Source organism: Curcuma longa, chromosome 4 (assembly GCF_044706935.1).
Source record: "Curcuma longa cultivar G26 ecotype Majalengka, Jawa Barat chromosome 4, ITB_CL_G26_1.1, whole genome shotgun sequence".
Classification (NCBI taxonomy): domain Eukaryota; kingdom Viridiplantae; phylum Streptophyta; class Magnoliopsida; order Zingiberales; family Zingiberaceae; genus Curcuma; species Curcuma longa.
The window spans coordinates 6,117,674-6,139,111 of NC_133864.1; the positions used below are offsets into that span (position 1 = coordinate 6,117,674).

The window sequence follows — 21,438 nt, forward strand, 5'->3', positions numbered from 1 at the left end:
CATTTTATTGCTCTATATTTATTAATAAAGACAAACATTTTATTTTGATTATTGAACGTACTTAATTCAAAACATTAATGTGTTTTATATGTTTGTTTGACACTTTGAAATAAAATATCATGATTTACTACTGTAGTTTAGCATTTGGTATTTGTAAATATGATACAAATTCCTTTAGGAATCATAAGGCTTGGATCATGATTTGTTGTTGCAGTTTAGCATAAAGTATTTGCAAATATGATCAGACCCTTTTGGGTCATTCATGACCAATTGAAAATTAACATGTACTGATCATATTTCATGTAATTTTCATACTATATATCCACATCTTGATCTATGTTATTGATGACATTGGTATTTAATTGTTGTTAGGGCTTGTTATAGGCATATATAGTAGATATGACCTCTTTAGTCCTATACCAATGAAGTTAATGGACTAAATTATTTACTGAGGTATTTTGTACCCGTAGAATTTGATATCAACTAAAGTTATAGTAGTATATCATATACACATCACATGTAGCCCAAGTGGGAGATTGTTGGATTTAATCTCTTAAGGTGGGCTTAATTATAATTTGTATATACAGATACAAACCGAACCCATTTAAGTGATCTAACTAAGATTTATTGAGTTTCGGATTATCGGATGTGGATTAAATATGTAGAACCTGTTAGCCCGATCCGTTATTATCTATGGGCTGATAACGGATCGGATTTCTATATATAGGATTTGGTCCCTGAGGGTTTAGGATTTTTAACTGACATCTTGCCTTCGTTCCCCATTGACGAAGGTTTTACGGCGTCATCACCCTAATTCCCTTGGAAGGCCATCCTTTTGCTTCCGTTTCATCTTCTTCCACAGGGATCGAGCAGTTGACGCTGCAGTTATGACAGGACAAGGATAATGGTTCTCCAATCAGGTTCCTTGTCGTTATGTATATATTTTTATATGTTAAACCATGTTCCGTTGAAATTAGATCTTGATTTTGTTTGTATTTCCAATTATTCAAGTTCCTATTCGGTTTAGAGAACTTATATGGTTTAAGATTTACAAATTCTTTCATCTACTAGTTCTCTTTCGTGTCCTTTTTTACCATGGACAACGTTTAGGATTCATAAATGTTTCATTAAAGTGGCTCATCTTCACACTTATCTATAGGTGATCTCCTATTAAGAACTTTTGTTCATCCTTTACTCATTTTACAGGTCGCACCTTTTGTCTCTAAGAATGAGTTGGAGTAATTACTCTAGGTGCTTTAATTGAATCTTGTAGCTTAGTTGTCCCTTTTGAACCATAATCTTGGGATCTCCCATCAGCATGGTTGGGCTACTACTACTTGATTCAAATGTTGAGTCTTAGATTCATTCCCCTAGACATGCAATATAATTGATCTCTCGTTAGACCTTTTTAACTAACAAATCAACACAATTCATCATATTCAATAAAAATTTCACCACTAGAGATTTACTGCTTAAATGATATTAAGTCTTTTCAAGACTTATCATTTTACACTAGTTCCCTTCTCACAATTTCTTAGATATCATAATGTATCATATATATTAGCACATATCCATGCATTTTATGTAATTAATTCTTTGGGCCCCCAATTTGAGTATTTATAACTTACCCAAATACTTCTACATTTATTAGCTCCATTGAAAGTTTCATGACCTTTCAATGTCTTATAGAAAATTTTCATTCTATCTCACTGAGAACTTGTGGTTTATCGAGAGGATAACTTCCTTCATAATTTTAAACCCAAAACTTATCAACATAACTTTTGTCATCTCTTCACTATTTAGCCACAATATTGTTGAATTGAGGTGAATGAGATATAGTTGATTATTAAATGTTGCTCTTCCTTGAAAAATATTTCTTGAGCAATATCCTGCATTCTCTCCCTCAATCACTTGCTTAGTTGATTTTCCCAACCACATTTCTAGTATTTTTTTAAAAATACTTCAAGGGCCTCAATCTTGCTTAAAAGCAAGTTTACATAACTTCAATCTTCTGATTTCACCAAGTTAAAAATGCATTTGTCTAATCAGGATGATGACTAAGATTGCACTTGTTCTCAAAAAGTGCTCAATCTAAAAAATATACATCACTTGGTCTTCCAATTTCAACAAGATAGAGCTACAATCGTGTGATTGAAGTGCTGATCAGGATTGCATTTACTCTTTAAGAGACATCCGACTCAAGAAGTATACACCCCTTGGTCTTCCAATCTCATCTAGCCAACACTGTGAAAACTAACTAGGATTATATTTATCATGCTCGAATTAAGAAGTATACATCCCTTGGTCTTCCAATCTCGTCAAGCCAAACTGTGGTCATCTGATTGGAGTGCCGACCATGATTGTATTTACTCTTCAAGAGACACTCGACTCAAGAAGTATACATCCCTTGGTCTTCTAATCTTGAACCAAATCATAGTTGTCAGTGCGACCATGATTGCATTTACTCTTCAAAAGACACTCAACTCAAGAAGTATACATCCTTTGGTCTTCTAATCTTGTCGAACCAAATTTATGTCGTCTGATTCAAGTGTTAAATAGGATTGCATTTACTCTTCAAAAGACACTCGACTCAAGAAGTATACATCCCTTGGTCTTCCAATCTCATCAAGCCAAAGTTGTAGCATTCTGATTGGAGTGCTAAACAGGATTGCATTTACTCTTTGAGAGACACTCGACTCAAGAAGTATACATCCCTTGGTTTCCAATCTCATCGAGCCAAAACTACGATTGTTTGATAGAAGTGTTGACCAAGAGCCAAAGCTGATGTCGTCTAATTAGAGTCTTGACCAAGATTGTATTTACTCTTCGAAAGACACTCGACTCAAGTATGCATCCCTTGGTCTGCCAACATAATAAGAGTTAGACTCAATTTCTTGATCAATTGCAATGTACAAGTAACATAATCCTTCTAACTCATCTATTTTGACCTCCATTTAAGTCTCATTGAGTTAGACTTTTGGCCAAGTGAGCTTAAGCTTCTATCTGAAGCCTTTCATTAGCCCTCTTTTTGGATAGTTTAAATTTATCATCCTTAATTTTATGATTTTAACCTAATGACCCCATAAAGCCTTGGCCATCATTGTTGCACTATACCCAAGGTTCACTTTCAGATGCGCTAGGGGCATCTTTTGATTGTAACCTTATGAGGTATATTTTTTTTAAAGTTATAATACAATATCTTTTACTGTCATTGCTTGAAGACAATTACAAAGAATTTCTCTAGTTTCTCTCCGTAGGAGTAGGATGCACGACCGCTATAACCACAATATCGTGTTAAGATTTTACATGGATGGATCTGCGATGTTGATCCAACAATTGGGTCTGATTATCAGATCGACGATGAGTTATCGGCTCGAACCAGTGGAACTCATTATGGCGACATGGACCTTGTCTCATTTACACTCTCAACACACCCTTTCGGATATCAAAACCCTTTGGATAATATATGTACCCTTCTTAGTATTTTCATTACCAACTTAATCTCGTCGGTCGTTAAGTTATCCCTTTCAGATATTGACACACCCTTTCGGGTAAACTTATCCCTACAGATAAGAGTATTATGGTTGAGGTGAAGGCTAGACTTCTTTCCTTAAGATGATATTGCCCCACTCAAGGTATTTACTGTTTATTGCAATCACCTCCCAAGATACAACAACCTACGTCTCAAAATAGGAGCATTTCAAATTTTAAGCCCTGTCGAACTTTCAAAGTCTTGGAACTTTTAAGAAAGGAGAGAGAAAAGAAAGCTCAAGAGGAGATTTCACAACTTGAGAATTGAATGATTTGAATGGAAGGAATGAGATTTTTTTACAGAGATGAAGGGTTCACCCCAAGAGGTGAAAAGTTTCTTCCAAGAGATGAAAAGACACCGCTTAAATATTATTAATTATCATTAATTGATTTGATTTGATTAATCAATAACAATATTAATTAATTAAATTAATATATGATTAATCTAATTAATCAATTATAAATATTAATTAATAAATATTACAATCACTGAATTAATTTTTTAATCAATCAATGAAATTAATTCTAATTTTACACCCCTAATGACATGGATTGACATTCACTAATCCTTCAAGTTAGCATTAATGATGAACCCAAATGTCATATTAGATTATCAATCCTTTATTAGACATTAATTTTTTATTTACTTGAGAAATTGATTTATGATGATTTACTCATGAAATAGTCATCTTATCCATATTTAATTTATTAGTTACCAAAATAAATTTTTTCCAACATTAGATTAGGTGATGCAGCGGAAATTCGATGCCGAGCTGGTTGTTGATGTGAATGAGATGGAGATCGTGCAAATAAATTATCTTGGGCCACACCATCCTGTGGGATTCCGTTATGAAGAGATTACAGGCAGTACCTTGGACCCCCTTGCATAATTATGTCTTTTATTTAAAAAATTATTAATATGAATAATTTTTTTGGCCCCCCCCCCCCCCCCCCCCCCCCCCCCCCCCCCCCTCAAATTTCTCTTTTACTCAAGTTATCTACAATTTTTATTTTCGGTTCTGTCAAAATAAATAAAGAATTGAGCATCATCTTCATGTTTGTTTGCAAACTACTAGAATTGACTGGAGTCCACATCTTAAATATGTTAATTTGCAAATGGTGCACCTAAGAAAATAATTATTTACAAAAATATTTTTTTAAAAAATAAATTATTTTTTAATATTTATATGTGTACTAAAATCTGTTATTTTTTAATGTTTGGCATATAGCTAGAGTGAGTTGATCGAGCAAGCTAATCAAATCAATCAATTGCCTAACCTAACTAGATTGGCCAATTCACTTGGCTTGACCATAGAACTGGACTAATTGGTCTATTCGGCCCAAGTGGTACGACTAGTCCAACCAACTTGAGTGGCTCATTTGACATGTCTAACTCAAACAACCTACCCTATTCAATTGGCTCGTTGAACCCATTTAGCCTGCTTGGTTCAACAAAACCATATGATGTGCATTGCTCAATTGACTTGTAACAACCCTAGAATTTGTCTTCGTTGTTAGTGTTCAATTTAACTATTTGTGTTCCTTGGATGCGTTAATCGATCCAAGTGAAAATGATTGTCAAGTGTGCAAGTGAAAATGATATGGCGATCGATCAACCAAGTGAAACTTAATCAAGTTGTTTAACTACTCGCTATCAATCAAGTGATACTCTATTAGTTATGAGATTCGAGTGTAGAGTTAGTAACACTCTGATGGCCGATGCAAATGCAACACTTGACGACCAAATGATGAATGACAAAAATAGGAATGGGATTACGAGTCGAGGGGTTAATCATTTTAGTCTTTCATTTGCTAAAAAAAAGTCTTTAATTTTAATCTCTTGCTAATATGTTTAGTTCTAATCAATCGACATAATTTTATTGATCAACCTTCAGGAACAAAGGTCACATATTCTTGTAACTATAAATATTATACATATTTATTAAGAGTTTGAAGTCCTCGTGCTTCCTTATTTTTCGCTTGGATATCGAAATCCTTATTTATTAGTTATAGTCTTTAGTCGTTCCATCTCTTCTTACACCTTGCAAAAAATATTTAAAAAGTAAAATAAAATATATACATAATTATAAAACTAAGATAATAAAAAATTCTTACTGAGTATATGATAACGGGCATTTTTACCTGTTTAATTAGATTTATTTTGGATCGATTTGATCATATTTCATGTTAATAAATTAGATTTTGGACTGATTAATTATGTTGGATGGATTTTTTATCTTTATTATATTTTGCATGAATTTATGAAAATTCAAGGATATTAATTTGGTGTCTTTTATTTTGCAGGAAATTAAGATGGTCTTGGTTTGAGTTGGGCTCAAATTAATTTTAATTTGCTCAACCAGGTCAAAAGTTGGATTCAAATTAGTTTAAATCAATCAGATTCAATTAAATGAATTCAGACCCGAGTTAAATCAATTCAGCCCCAACCCATTTGCATTGCATTTGATCCAAATCAAAACAAGAGTCAACCCATTTAATTCAGTCGGTCCAACACCTAAATCAGCAATTAAGCCCGGTCCAAATCAAAAGCCACCGGTTCACTCCATTTGATTTCGGAAGGTTCATCAGCGTCAGTTCAGCGCTGCGTTAAAAGGAAAAGCCCGGTTCACAGATTCGGGGGCTCACTCGCGATTTTGGGAAGCTACAGTGCTCCCAAAATCACGAGCACTGTTCATCGTTTTCTTCTCCTCGTCGCCGCCGCGGTCCCGAGCCCCACCGTGCACCTCGCCGTCCCTTCCTCCTTCCGATCAACGCAAAGCAAGGGCTCAGCTACCTCCAGTTGCCGAGCATCGACGCCGCTGAGGATTTCTGCCGAGAGCTCCGGCAGTTCTCCTTCTCCCTTCCTCTGTCGTCTGGCTTCCGCCATTGTGAGGGTTCTCCAGCGTCGGCGGCCGGCGACAGCTCCCTCATCCGCCTCCTCAGAAGCGTCGGAACTTATCGGTCTCCGTCTGTGGTTCAGCGGGGAATCACCGGACTCTGTCTGTGGTTCAGCAGAGGATTCCGTCGTCTTCATCGCCATTATCACCGGAATTGAGCCAGGTAAGGGTTAAAGTTTCATTCCTCTTCCTAATGTTTTGTGTGTGGTTCAGCAGAGCATTAGACTAGCGTTTGAAGACCTAAGCTTGCGTCTTCTCCGATTGTACCGAGCTGTGAGGGTTCTCCAGCTAGGTTTGCTGTCCCGTGGGTGCTAGCAGCCGGATTTGCTGAGGTCCATTGTTCTGTGCTAATCAGAAGAGGGAAGAAACCCTAATTCCACTCTCCCCTTGTTTCATTCTTTGTTTATGTTTTGTGTTCTTTCTGTTCGTCAACCCTGAATCCAACCCCCCCCCCCCCCCATTTTTTACACTGTAAATATCCACTACATTAACCCTAACTTTTACATTGATTCTTAATCCTAACCCTAATTCTAACATTAGCTGTAACCCTAATTTCTAATGAGTTCTGATTATGTGGTTTTGCTAGCAGATTACATCATTGAAAAACCCCCAATCTAACTTATTCTTGCTATATGCTTCGGGTGGAGTTTTTATGTTGTTTAGATGTGGATCAATTACATGTTTCAGCTGTGTGATACTTTCGGATTGGAATGTGGATTTGTATTTCGGTTGTGATATTAATGAGTGTTGGGTTGCAAGGGTGCAAACATAGTCTCACATCTAAATCACATGGAAAAGATCATGGGTTTAAAAGGATGAAAGATATCTCCATTGGATTGAGGCCTTTTGGGGAGAGCCCAAGAACAAAGCCATGAGGGGCTTAGGCCAAAATGGACAATATCATACTATTATGAAGATATTTTGATTTCATCGATTTTTACAATTGGTATCAGAGCGAGACCGCTCTTCACCGGACTAACCACCGGAAGAGCTATGATACAGATCTAACCATGTGGGTTGAACCTTAAAAACAAAAGGAAGTGGGTGCTTCCGTGTCTGAATCAAGAGGACCAGACACCAGGTGAGAAGTCCTAGTAGGTCGGGTGGACCGAGGGGTAAAAAGTCCTAGTTGCGGCTAGGTGGGAAGTCCTAGTAAGTCGGATGGACCGAGGGGTAAAAAGTCCTAGTTGCGACTAGGTGGGAAGTCCTAGTAGGTCGGGTGAACCAAGGGGCAAAAAGTCCTATTAGGTCGAGGATTCAGACATGAAACGGAGGCTTTCCATTTGAGGGGGGCCTATGGTCCTTTGTTTGAGGGGAGATTGTTGGGTTGCAAGAGTGCAAACATAGTCTCACATCTAAAACACATGGAAAAGATCATATATGGGTTTAAAAGGATGAAAGATATCTCCATTGGATTGAGACCTTTTTAGGCCCAAAGTGGACAATATTATACTATTATGGAGATATTTTGATTTCATCGGTTCTTACAATGAGTGCATTTAAATTGAAGTAATTTGGTGGATGCATGTTGAAGGTGCAATTGAATTTGATTATGTATGCTTGATTATGTTGAAATTGTAGTTGATTGGTTGAATGGTATACTGTTGTATCAGAGAATAGGTTGTCTCTTGTTGAAATGTTGAACTTTTGTTGACTCGGTTGTGTTGAGTTGGATAGCTTTGGATAGGGTATGTATCAAATGTTAATCTTGGGTGATATGTGAATTGGTGGTGGTTGGAATTCATAGGCCTATGTATTTTGTTGATTATAAATGTTATATATATGACATTAAATTGTATGTTTGAGTTGTAGAATGAAGTATGATGTGGAATTAGTGTGGTTATTTGTTGTATGTGGAACTTGTGTTGAAATGAATCATTAAACATGTACAAAGTTGTATAATTACTTAGTGTATCAATTGGTTGTATAATTTGTTGTATATACAAGTGTGTATTGTGGAGAATGTTGAACATGTTTGTAGGGTGTTGAATGTATAGATAGTGTAGTGTGAAATTGTGTTGTTAATGGCATGATTGGATAGTTGTTTTAACTCAAGTGTAAACGGTTTTGATTCAAGTGTAACATAATCATGTGAATTCGATTAATACTTATGAATAAAAATATCTTGGATTGTATGTTGAATGTTATGACTATTGTATGTAGCATGTTTGTTGTTGTATAATGTATGATTCATATGATGTATATGTTAGGAAATATACTGAAAAGACTAGGTCTTTTGTATAAACATTTATGAAATAGAATATCATGTTTGGTCAAATGATTGCAATAGGTAATTTTGCAATAAAGTGTTGTTAAGGCTCACAACCAAGATGGCGTTGGTGGGAACGGTTGTAGTGTAATTCGGTTACACTGTAGAATTACAAGCATGATGAACCCCTGGAATTATACTCTTAATCCCGATGTAATAATAGTTGTTAATGATGTCCCCTTGGATAGCTCATAAGGATTGTCTCAAGTGTAAACGGTTTTGATTCAAGTGTAACATAATCATGTGAACTTGTATCGATTAATACTTGTGAATAAAAATATCTTGGATTGTATGTTGAATGTTATGACTATTGTATCAATAGCATGTTTGTTGTTGTATGATGTATGATTCATATGATGTATATTTGTACATGTTGTATTAATTGAAACACCATGTTATATGTTAACTCCACAATGATCAATTAAATTGCATAATAATTATTGTTTATTTATGTATAGATGTGGAGTACTTTGTAAGGATGTGTGAAACTTGTATATTATTGTCAATAGGATGCACGATTTGATTTAATTTGTAAATGTTGTATACTTAGCATTCTTCTATTAATTGTAGGAATTTAATAATTAATAAATGAAGTGTGTAAATAGGAATAAATTAAGTCAATAATAAAATCTCACACCAAATGTCTAGAATACATCCTGGCATTGAGTCCATGAGAGACGACCCGGACATTTCTATACTGCTTTAGCGATAATAAGGAGTTTGGTAATAAATAAATAATTAATTTTGATAGGTGTAAGTGACACAATAACTAAGGGAATATATGTACATAAATAACAATAAATTTCCCTAATAAAACACCCACATCAGTATAATCAATTTGGATCCTTCCAGCATCAGGATTAGCAATCATCGCAAAAACTTCCTGAGAGAGGTCTATGGTGACGCCTCTGCTTGCGCATCCCGGGCAATAGTCAACAATGGTGACGGTGACACTGCCACCCTTGCAAGGATTTGGGATTGCATTGGTTCCACCAGTGCACCTCACTGTGTACCTCCTCCCACAAGCTGCGCGATTACCCCATATAGAGTCCCCCGCTGCAGCTATTAGCACACCTCTATCTTCGAAGCCAAAGCACGATGAAGCTATAAACCACACCATGACAATAATAACAACAATAGTAGTTCGATAATGAAGGTGGTAATCTTAGAAAAAGAAAACCCTAGAATTGTTAATTAATCAATTAAGTAGGGCAAAAGTGCTCAAACGAGTGTAAGGAGGGGTGTAGAAGGTTGCAATTCCAGGCACTGCAGCAACAGATGAAACTAGGGCAACCATAACCATGGCCGTTGCCGCCACCACCACCGAGCTCTTCGTCGAAGCCATTTCAATCGATTACCGAAAACAAAATTGCTTGGAAATAGCAAGTTTAATTTTTTCTGTGCTCTTGATGCCCGGAGATGATGGCACCCAAATTTATAGGCGAAGGAGTTGGAAAAATATGACCAAAAATGAAGAAATTTCTCCTCTTCTTTTGTCTTGTCTAATGACCCAATTTTCCAAAGTCTTGCCATGTTTAATAACTTTCATATATTTCTTTTTCTCAAGAAGCATCGAGAACATATGAATTAGTAAAATGATTTTGAATTATTTTTATGAGATTTTAGCATAGAAAAATCAAAATGTCTTTGTTTTCATAGTAAGTTTTCTCTTTTACGAGTATAATTAAATTATTTAGGGTTACATTACCTTGACCTTGACCTTCTTAGCAGAGGAGAGGAGGAAGAGAAATATGATTCAATTAAATGAAATTAGGATTATTTATTTAAAGTAAAAAAATCAATCTGTACTATTATTTAAATATATGATAATTTAGGTTTTCGTCTGACTAATACGACTTTCTCTCCTGATTTACCTATTAAGCCAATCTCCAGAATATTCATCAAACTCTATTGCTTTTACCTAAATATTGATTTAATGACTCTGAAAAAGCCTATGTAGAAAACATTTTAGAGTGTCCTTTCGTGTGAGTTTTGTTTGGCCATCTTTGATAATTTATAATAAAATTTTATACAATTTAAATTTTAAAAAACAAAAATTTGATTAATTTTTTTTAGAAAAATTATGAGGAATGTTAGATATGGATGCTGACTATCTACCATTCTTTTTCAATTATGCATAAATAAATAAATAAATAAATTGAGGAATGTTTGGTAAGAATTGAGCATCCTCATTGTTGTTATCAAACTTCTAGAATTGACTGCAAACAACATATCTTAATTAATATGTTTAGTCAATGCAGGGGAGCAGGCGAAATTTTTATATATTTATTTAAATAAATATATTTTTTTAAAAAAAAATAAATTATTTTTTAATATTTATATGTAGCATTATAGGAAAGGATAATAGGAGAAGCGAACCGAGAACTTGATATTTCCGAGAGACAATTGTAGAGTGAGCAAGAGTTGAGAGTATGTGAAGCTAAGAGGACATAATTTTCAACTTAGGCGAGTTGACAAGTATTTGATCCGCGTGGCTAGTGATTGAGTCACGAAGTCAAGTAATATCCTCCTACGTCGTGACCAACTGTAATTTTTTGATTTACCTCCTCACAAATGATCGTAGGACCGATCGTATGGGGCCGCTAAGGTGGCGGATTCCACCTTTTGCAGAGAAAAAGAGTCACTTAACAATAAATTAAAATCTTTTAAGTAAGAACAATATTTATTATTTATAATTACACTTTATTTTTTTTAATGAATCGAACATAAGTTTATTGATGAAACTTCAAGAGTAAAGTCATCATCTTCCTTTATTAGCTCTAATCTTTTCAGATTTTTTTAAGCCCGGCAAGAAATAAGATCACTAAACTAAATAAGTAAAATAATAATAAAAAAAATTCTTATATAGAAATAAAAAAATATATTACTAGGTATAATCAATCATAGCAAAATCTTTTTGAGAGAAGTCCATGGTGACACCTCTACTTGCGCATCATATTCAATAATAAAGTGGCGGATTCCACTTTTTACAGAAGAAAAGAGTCACTTAACAATAAATTAAAATCTTTTAAGAACAATATTTATTATTTATAATTACACTTTATTTTTTTTAATGAATCGAACATAAGTTTATTGATGAAACTTCAAGAGTAAAGTCATCATCTTCCTTATTAGCTCTAATCTTTTCAGATTTTTTTAAGCTCGGCAAGAAATAAGATCACAACCTAAATAAGTAAAATAATAATAAAAAAATTCTTATATAGAAATAAAAAAAATATTACTAGGTAAAATCAATCATAGCAAAATCTTTTTGAGAGAAGTCCATGGTGACACCTCTACTTGCGCATCATATTCAATAATCCGGTGACAGTGACGACGCGTGTTGCCACTTGCCACCCCTGCAAGGGTTTGGAACCGCATTGGTTCCACCGGTGTAGCACACCGTGTAGCTCCTCCCGCACGCAAGCCACGCCATTATTCTATATAGAATCGCTTATTGCAACTATTAGCATGTCTCTATCTTTGTTTCCAAAGCATGATGAGGCTATAAACATACCGTCACAATTAATAAAAACAACAACCTCAAAACTTAATTTGTAATATTAATTAGTCACAACTGTTCAACAAAATGAAGGTGATGATCTATAGAATGTTGCAATTCCAGGCACCGCAACAACATTTGAAACTACTAGGGCAACCATCACCATGGCCATGACCACCATCGAGCTAGCTCTTAATTCGCCGAAGCCATTTAATCAATTGCCGAAAACAAAGAAAAAATGCTAAAAATAATAGGAAAAATAGCAAGCTAAGTTTATTCGATCGCCTGTGCAAATTAATTAAAGGAGTTTGAAAAATATGACCCAAAGGTGAAGAAATTTATCAGTCCTCCTCCTTGTCTAGTTGTTTTGTTCCACAACACAAATCTTCAAAGTCCTGCCACTCTTCTTGACACATATTCCTAGCTCTCTTTTTCTTCTGTTGTTTGTCTGTCTTGTCAAATTAGAAGCACCAAAAACTCTCCTCCTTCGATATTTAAGTCATTATAAATAAATTATTGTGAGAATTAGAAACCATACTAAAAATTCTGAGAATGAGAGATATCCCAAATTTGTAAATGATGAACATATGTCAATAAATATTTAATTATAGTGTAATGGGGAGAAAATTTTGTGAAAATTGTAACCACAATCTCTGAAAATTTTTGTGAAAATTGACACCGTGCAGGGACCGTTGCTTAGACCATGGGCCCCTCCTTGGACAGTTAACTGAGTAAAGAACTCAGATAACCAAGTTGAGAATGGAAAAGGGTGGAAATGATATAGCGATCGATCAACCAAGGGAAACTTAATCAAGTTGTTTAACTACTTACTATCAAAATATCAGTCGATCGATACTCTATTAGTTAAGAGATTCGAGGGTATAAGAACACTCAAGCCAACCACGATGGACCGACGACATAATTTTATTATTGATTCGACCTTCATGAACAAAGGTCATATATGCTTGTAACTATAAATATTATACATACATATTTATTAAGTATTTGAACTCCTCGTGCTCCCTTATTTTTCGCTTGGATTTCCAAATCCTTATTTATTAGCTATAGTCTTTAGTCATTCCATCTCTTCTTACACCCTATAACAAAAAAAAAGAAAAATAAGTAAAATAAGATAAAATATACATAGTAAATTATAAAACTAAGATAATAAAAAATTATTACTGAGTATAATCAATTTGGATCCTTCCAGCATCAGGATTAGCAATTATTGCAAAAGCTTCCTGTGAGAGGTCCATGGTGACACCTCTGCTTGCACATCCCGGGCAATAGTCAACGATGGTGACAGTGACACTGCCACCCCTGCAAGGATTTGGGACTGCATTGGTTCCACCAGTGCACCTCACTGTGTACCTCCTCCCACAAGCCGCGCGGTTACCCCATATAGAATCACCCGCTGCAGCTATCATCACACCTCTATTTTCGAAGCCAAAGCACGATGAAGCTATAAACCACACCATGACAATAATAACAACAACAAATTAATACCAAATCAAGTTGGTCATAGTAGTTCTACAATGAAGGTGGTAGCCTTAGAAAAAGAAAACCCTAGAATTGTTAATCAATCAAGGAGGTTAAAGGTGCTCAACGAGTATAAGGAGGGGTGTAGAAGGTTGCAATTCCAGGCACCGCAGCAACAGATGAAACTAGGGCCTTTTTGTTTGTTGGATAATTTTATGGAAAGTGGACTAGCATAATTAATAGGATGTTATTGGGCTTAGCCATAATGGGTAGGCTTGGTCCATTATTTCCTCTATATGTAGAGACCCCTACTCCTAACCCTAACGTATGTGGATTGTCGCCCCATTGAGACATACACTAATTTTGTATACGGCGGGTGATAGGAGCAGTTTCATCTCTACTTTCTCTCTATTGTTTAGGTTTCTTTTCAGAAATAAAAGATGAACTCATCGGCATCTTCTGCTCCAGGTATTTTTCTAACGTCTAATTTCGTATATTGTGTTTTCCTCATTTGTCATATTATGAATTAGATATTGTAGATCTTTTTTTTCATCAATTGGTATCAGAGCCAGATTTATCGATTCTAATATGACAATGAGTTTTTCCTTCAATTTTTTCCCTAAATTTATAAACAATTCGTTTGAGAGATTCTTTCAATATTCTTTAGTGCTCTCTTCTCTAATGATCGGAAGAGAATAAAATCGTTCGTCGTGTAATTTAGGGATTTTGTTTTGTAATCCTAAAATCTCTGTAAGTTCTGTTGAAGCCGCCGAACGCCGCTTCTGTAATTTGGAACGCTGCTTCCGATCCAGACGCTTTTGACGTCTGTTGCCGCCGGTTGGCGGATCTGGCGTCGGCGACGGCGCTGTGCGGACTGCAGAAGGTCGGCGAGCGGCGTCGGCGTCGTGGGTGGCGTCGGCGTCGTGGGCGGATCGAGGAAGAAGTCGGCGTCGTGGTTTTTTTTTTTTTGGGAACCGCATGCGTGTGAGGAAGAAACATACACTTTTAATGACAGTGAACTTTTAATAACGTGCGCTTATAACGTGCGGTTTGAGGAGTTTTTTTTTTAATGACATTATAAAAATAAACAGTGCATTTTTAATAAACAGTACGTTTTAATTTTTAAAAAAAAAAAAAAAAAAAAAACAACGTGCGTGCCTCCTATTGTGGGCAGCAATGGAGGGCCAATTACTATGGGTCCAAAATCAAAATTTATAAGGTTTATCCGTAATCCTCTTCTCCTCCTACCCTCTCTATTATCTCGTCTCGTCTTTCTTTTCGATGTTACCGAGGCGACGCTTTCTGCTCCGATCCTGCCCTAGATAAGACCCTCAAGTTTCGCGCTCTGTTTTCTGTTCGGATTGAAACCGTGGGCATCGATTTCACCGGGTAACACAGACGCGCTGCATGTTTTGTGGACGTTCCACACATTGAGAAGGTTTTATTTGTGTTATCATGGGCTTGGTGGTGGAAGATTTTCCGAAAGAATTGCTTGTCGATATTGTTAAGAGAATAGAAAGAACTGCCGATAGAAATTCAGTTTCTCTTGTGTGCAAGCGTCTATATGAAATTGATCGAGAACAAAGGGATTTCTTAAAGGTTGGATGCGGATTACACCCTGCAACAGAAGCACTAACTGCCCTCTGCTTGCGCTTTGCTAATATAAAGAAGCTAGAAATTACCTACTTTGGCTGGATGTCTAACTCAGGCAAACAATTAGATAACCAGGGCCTTTTTGTGCTGTGTTCCAATTGCCCTTTGCTTACAGAACTCACTTTAAGTTTTTGTTCATTTATTAATGATAATGGCCTTGCATACCTATCCTCTTTCCCAAAGCTTAGATCCCTCAAGCTAAATTTTGCTCAATCAATCAGTTCTAATGGCATTCTCTCACTTGTTGTTGGTTGTAAGAATCTTTCTGCTCTTCATCTCATTCGCTGCATGAGAGTGACCAGTGTTGAGTGGCTTTCTTATCTTGGTGAGTTTGGAAAGCTTCAGGATCTTTCAATAAAATATTGCAAGGGTATTAGTGAGGATGATCTGATGAAACTTGGTCCTGGATGGAACAATCTAAGGCATTTCGAGTTCAACACAGTTAATATCACCATATGGACTCACGGCTGCATTCATCTCTCACTCTTACCACACAGTTAATATCGATTAATTAATTCTCTAATTAAGTTCTAATTCTCACGACCGCATAGGAACTTGTGAAGGCCTTAATAGATGAAAACTGGGTGTTTTGTATTAATGATTGTTTTTTATTAATGGGTGTTTTTTTTTTTGGGGCTGAATTAGAGATTGGTTGATGTTGTCGGCTGGTAAAAAAAAAAAAAAAAAACAGTTTGGAATTTGGAAGGCCGAATGAGAGAGAGAGAGAGAGAGGGAGAATGAGCCTATGGCATTTGTTATTAAGGCAATGACTTTATTCCCCTCCAGTCCCATCCTTGTTTGGTTTTTTTGTTTGCTTAATTAAGGCAATGACTTTGTTCTTCTCCATTAACCAAATTGCCTACGGCATTTGTTATTTTAAATTATCATAAATTTAAAAGAGGTCTTTTAAATTTAAGACCATTTTGTATTGTTGTTGATATTTTTTCATAGTTGTGAGCTCGCCTTCGTGAGACGGATTATGATAAAATATTATTGTTGGAAAATTGTTATTAATGTGGCATTAGGAATTATTTTAATAATGCACTTACCCTATCGGTTTGTCTTTATTAATATAGTTCTAATGATTGGTAATTATATTTTAAAGTTTTCAGTATCCTTTCGATATTAGCTTTAAAATATAATTATTTTATGTGATGTGAGAATTAATTCATGCATTGTAATTCGGGACCCTTCGGCGGGATTGCATTTGCATGAGATAACTTTATTGTGGTCATAAGCTCTATTTCTTTTGTTGGATATGCTCGACAATAATCTCCCATTAATGTTTAAATTCCAGCTTTGCCTATGAGTATGAACTCTTTACCAAAGCTGAATGGAACCAATTATGAGGACTGGGTTGACTCTGTTAAGTTATTCCTTGCCATTTCTAATGTTGATGCTGCCCTTACTGAGAATGAGTCTGATGTTTCCCACAACTGAATCTTCCGCTGCTGTTATAACAAAACATGAAAAATGGGCTCATTCTAATAAAGTCTGTTGGCAGCCTTATGTATGCTCAAGTTTGTACACGTCCTGATATTGACTTTTGTTGTGGGTGTACTTGGGAGATACTTGAGTAAACCTGGTGTGGCACATTGGTAGGTTGTAAAACGTGTTTTGAGGTATCTGAAAGGTACCAAAATTATATGATCACATATAGGAGATCAAATCATCTTGAGGTAACAGGTTATTCTGATTCTGATTATGGAGGTTGCCCAGATGATCATAAGTCCACATCAGGATATATATTCATGTTAGCTGAAGGAGCTATCTTTTGGAAAAGTGTCAAACAAACTCTTACAGCTACATCAACCATGGAAGCAGAGTACATAGCTTGTTATGAGGCCACATGTCAAGTAATATGGTTGAAAAACTTTATTGCTGAATTTGATTTTGTGGAGAGTATCTCTAGGCCTCTCACTATATATTGTGATAACTCTGCCGTGGTGAGTTTTTCTCTCAAAAATAAAAGCTCAAAGCGGACCAAACACTTTGACACAAAATTCATGTTTGTGAGAGAGAAGGTTCAAGAGTTTAAAACTCGTGTCGAGCATATCCCTACAGAGCTTAATATTGTTGATCCCCTAACCAAAGGCATAACTGTTAAAGCTTTTGTTGACTATGTAACCCGTATGGGTGTGGTAAAGCCTTTTGATATTTTGGGTTAGTGGGAGTTTATGCTTATGTTTTGTTATGACCTCATATTTATAATATTTGAGACATTGAATAATATTGAGATATTGCTCAAATAATAACTACTGTTGATATTGCTCAAATAATAACTATTGTTGTATATATATTGTGATGGGCAATATTGTATATTATGGAGACATTTCGGACCCAGTCTCAATTTTGTTGTTATTATATGACATCTTGGGCAATATTGTATATTGTGGAGACATTTCGGACCCAGTCTCAATTTTGTTGTTATTATATGACATCTTGGGCAATATTGTATATTATGGAGACATTTCGGACTCAGTCTCAATTTTGTTGTTATTATATGACATCTTGGGCAGATGTTTGGGTCATTCTACTGGGAAATAGCACTTTATTCAAATTTTGACATGTCATTTTGTTGGATTTTTCCCATTTATCCATATTCCATTTAGTTGTTGGGTCACAGGATATAAGTATCTTACAATGCATGATATCATTATTCCTTCGAATGTGATTTTCTGTATTATTAAGATGCTTATAGTTCCATTTTGGACCTTTTCGTGTTATGTGTTGACTTATTTTGACATCTTATTATGGTCACATATTGTTGATTAATCTGATGTATTAATTATGCTGTCCAAGTGGGAGAATGTTGGATAATTTTATGTGGACTAGCATAATTAATAGGATGCTATTGGGCTTAGCCATAATGGGTAGGCTTGGTCCATTATTTCCTCTATATGTAGAGACCCCTACTCCTAACCCTAACGTATGTGGATTGTCGCCCCATTGAGACATACACTAATTTTTGTATACGGCGGGTGATAGGAGCAGTTTCTTCTCTACTTTCTCTCTATTGTTTAGGTTTCTTTCTCAGAAATAAAAGATGAACTCATCGGCATCTTCTGCTCCAGGTATTTTTCTAACGTCTAATTTCGTATATTGTGTTTTCCTCATTTGTCATATTATGAATTAGATATTGTAGATTTTTTTGTTGTTTTCTTTAGCCCTTCTTTTCAATTTTCATCCTCTCTTAATTAAGTAGATATTGTATATATATACACACACAACCTAAGTCATGTCTCTGACTAAGTCACGAAATTCAATTTGATTAAAATTTTATTGATGAAGATATTTGATGAAGATCTCATGCATGTTGAACGATATGTTGAATATAAAATTTACTCATAAATATTTGATCCATTTACCGTCCTATATATATTATATATGTGAAAGACTGATTTAGTAAACAACATTTTCCCCCTACTTAATTTCCTACCCTTCCTCCCACTCTTCCTTGTCTTCAACTCCTCTCCCTCCAAGTAAGCAAGCGTACTGTGCTGCCATCTCATCGCGCGATTAAGGCCATCTTTGATAATTTATAATAAAATTTTATGCAATTTAAATTTAAAAAACAAAATCTTGATTAAATTTTTTTAAACAATTATGAGGAATGTTAGATATATAGATGCTGACTCAATTGGTCTAGCAGAATTTAATTTAATTATCAATGTAACAGGAAATCCATTCACTTTGTGACTTGTAGGAATAACTTTTTTGTCTACCTTGCCAAGTTTTCTCTTTTAGTCAAATTATATATCTACCATTCTTAATTTTTCAGTTATGCATAAATAAATAAATAAATAAATTGAGGAATGTAAGGTAAGAATTATTGAGCATCCTCATTGTTGTTATCAAACTTCTAGAATTGAATTCAAACAACATATCTTAATTAATATGTTTAGTCAATGCATGGGAAGCATGTCAGCGATCGATTTTTTTTTAAAGAAGAGAAAAATCAATCGATAATCAATTGTTAATCATGATTAACACTTGATTAGCAATGGAATATTCCATCGCTATAACTCAATATTCTTGTAGTGGTAATCCTCCTTCCTTATTTTTCTCTCGATATCCAATTCCTTATTTATTAGCTCTAATCTTTTCATATTTTTTTAATGCTAAGATCACAAATTAAACTAAATAAGTATAATAATAATAAATTCATATGTAGAAATAAAAAAATATTATTGAGTATGATAAATCACAAAAGCTCTCAGAGAGAAGTCCATGTATGGTAACACATTTACTACTTGTTCATCCTAGACAATAGTCAACGATGATGAACCCCGGTAAAGGTTTGGAACCGTATTGATTCCACCGGTGCATCACACCATATAACTCCTCCCGCACGCAAGCCACGGGGTTATCCCATATAGAATTAGCACGCCTTATCTTTGTTTCCAAAGCACGATGTGAGACTATAATAATAATAATAATAATAATAATAATAATAATATCAAAACTTAATCATGTTAATTAGTTGCAACCGTTCAACAAAATGAAGAAGGAAGGTGTTGATATCTTGAAAAATAATTAAGTAGGTTAAAGGTACTCTTGTCATTCGGAACATAACTAAGTTGGTTACGATGAAACAGAATTGCTGAAGTGGATAAAGATCAAATCTCGACGAAGCCGAGACAATGTCTTCCTTCGTCGTAACCAATTGCAGTTTCTCGTTTACCTCTTCATAGATGATCATGAGACTGACCATGTAAGATAGTTGGAGTGGCGAACTCCAACTTTTGCTGAAGAAGAAAGATTAAAGGTACTCAACGCATACAAAAAGGAGTATTATATTAGAATTAAGGTTGCAATTGCAGGCACCGTAGCAACATATGAAACTAGGCCAACCATCACCATGGCCATGACCACCATCAAGCTCTTAATTTGCCGAAGCCATTTTAATCACTTACCGAAAACAAAGAAAAAATGCTAAAAATAATTGGAAAAATAGCAAGTTTATTCGATCGCCTGTGCAAATTGAAGGAGTTTGAAAAATATGACCCAAAATTAAATGTGAAGAAATTTATCAGTCCTCCTTCTTGTCTTGTTCCACAACATGTACAAATCTTCAAAGTCCTGCCAATATAATCTTCTTGACTTCCACATATATATTCCTCTCTTTTTCTTCCGTTGTTTGTCTGTCTTGTGAAATTAGAAGCATCAAGAACTCATATATATGCGTCTGAGACTTTTCTTCTATATATTACAAGTGTAATTAAAATTAATTAGGGTTCCTTTTCATTGACCTTTTAATTAGCTAGATTAGGTGATGCAGCGGAAATTCGATGCCGATCGAGCTATAGTTGCTGACTCTGAAAGGCCTTCGTTCCTTTCGTATTAGTTTTGTTAATTTGGCCGACTTAATTAATTTCATATATAATTTATAATAAAAGTTTATGCAATTTAAATTTAAAAAAATTAATTAATATTATTAGTTTAAATTTTATTAGGAATTAATGTTAGATACGGATATATGCTGACTCAATTGGTCTAGAAGAATTTAATTAGCCACCAAGGTTGAATTGACTGTAACAAGAAATCCATTCACTTGTAGGAATAACTTTTTGTTCGCCTATTCAAGCACCTAAGTTTTTGTTTATTTATTTAAAAAATAATATATTTTTATAAAAGCTGTTTTTTAAAAATAAATTATATTTTGATATTTCTATGTAGTATTAATTAAAGGATAGGATGACATAAAGAGTGAACGGAGGAGCTTGGGCAATGGCGGAGCCAAAGGTAATTATACCCGGGTTGATATCTGACGGTGGACTATGCCGACGAGCTCTGAGTTATTTTACCCGGGTTGGCTCTTTTATTTTCTTTAAAAAAAAATTCTTATGTAAATTTAAATTGTTTCACCGTGGAGCACCCGGGCTATAGTAGTATTAAAGTAAAACGTGGCTCCGCCCTTGAGCTTGGGTGCTTCTGAGAAATAACTGTATAGTGAGCTAAGAGTTGAGAGTATGTGTATTTGAAAGAGGGTATAGTTCTCAACTTAGACAAGACTTTATCATTAGGAGGATCATAATTGAAAGAGGGTATAGTGATCGAGTTGATTGATAAAATTAACAACCCCAATGTTTCAAAGTCTATTCTGA

The 21,438-nt window shown here is 35.0% G+C and overlaps 3 protein-coding genes across 3 annotated transcripts; 1 reads left to right on the forward strand and 2 right to left on the reverse strand.

Moving 5' to 3' along the window:
• Positions 1 to 9,466: 9,466 nt before the first annotated feature.
• LOC141826983 (EG45-like domain containing protein) lies at positions 9,467 to 10,042 on the reverse strand. The gene is made up of 2 exons (XM_074714283.1): positions 9,925 to 10,042; positions 9,467 to 9,801 (listed from the first exon to the last, which is right to left on the reverse strand). The coding sequence occupies exons 1-2, from the start codon at positions 10,040 to 10,042 to the stop codon at positions 9,467 to 9,469; spliced, it is 453 nt and encodes a 150-aa protein (XP_074570384.1).
• A 3,070-nt stretch (positions 10,043 to 13,112) lies between these two features.
• Positions 13,113 to 13,864, reverse strand: LOC141828595 (putative EG45-like domain containing protein 1). Its single transcript, XM_074716047.1, has 3 exons — positions 13,807 to 13,864; positions 13,382 to 13,661; positions 13,113 to 13,296 (listed from the first exon to the last, which is right to left on the reverse strand). Exons 2-3 carry the CDS (start codon positions 13,624 to 13,626, stop codon positions 13,290 to 13,292), a joined length of 252 nt encoding a protein of 83 aa, XP_074572148.1. The 5' UTR covers positions 13,627 to 13,661; positions 13,807 to 13,864; the 3' UTR covers positions 13,113 to 13,289.
• Positions 13,865 to 15,079: 1,215 nt separating this feature from the next.
• On the forward strand, positions 15,080 to 16,771 carry LOC141826984 (F-box/LRR-repeat protein 14-like). The gene is made up of 2 exons (XM_074714284.1): positions 15,080 to 15,827; positions 16,629 to 16,771. The coding sequence occupies exons 1-2, from the start codon at positions 15,134 to 15,136 to the stop codon at positions 16,769 to 16,771; spliced, it is 837 nt and encodes a 278-aa protein (XP_074570385.1). The 5' UTR covers positions 15,080 to 15,133.
• The last annotated feature ends 4,667 nt before the right edge of the window (positions 16,772 to 21,438 follow it).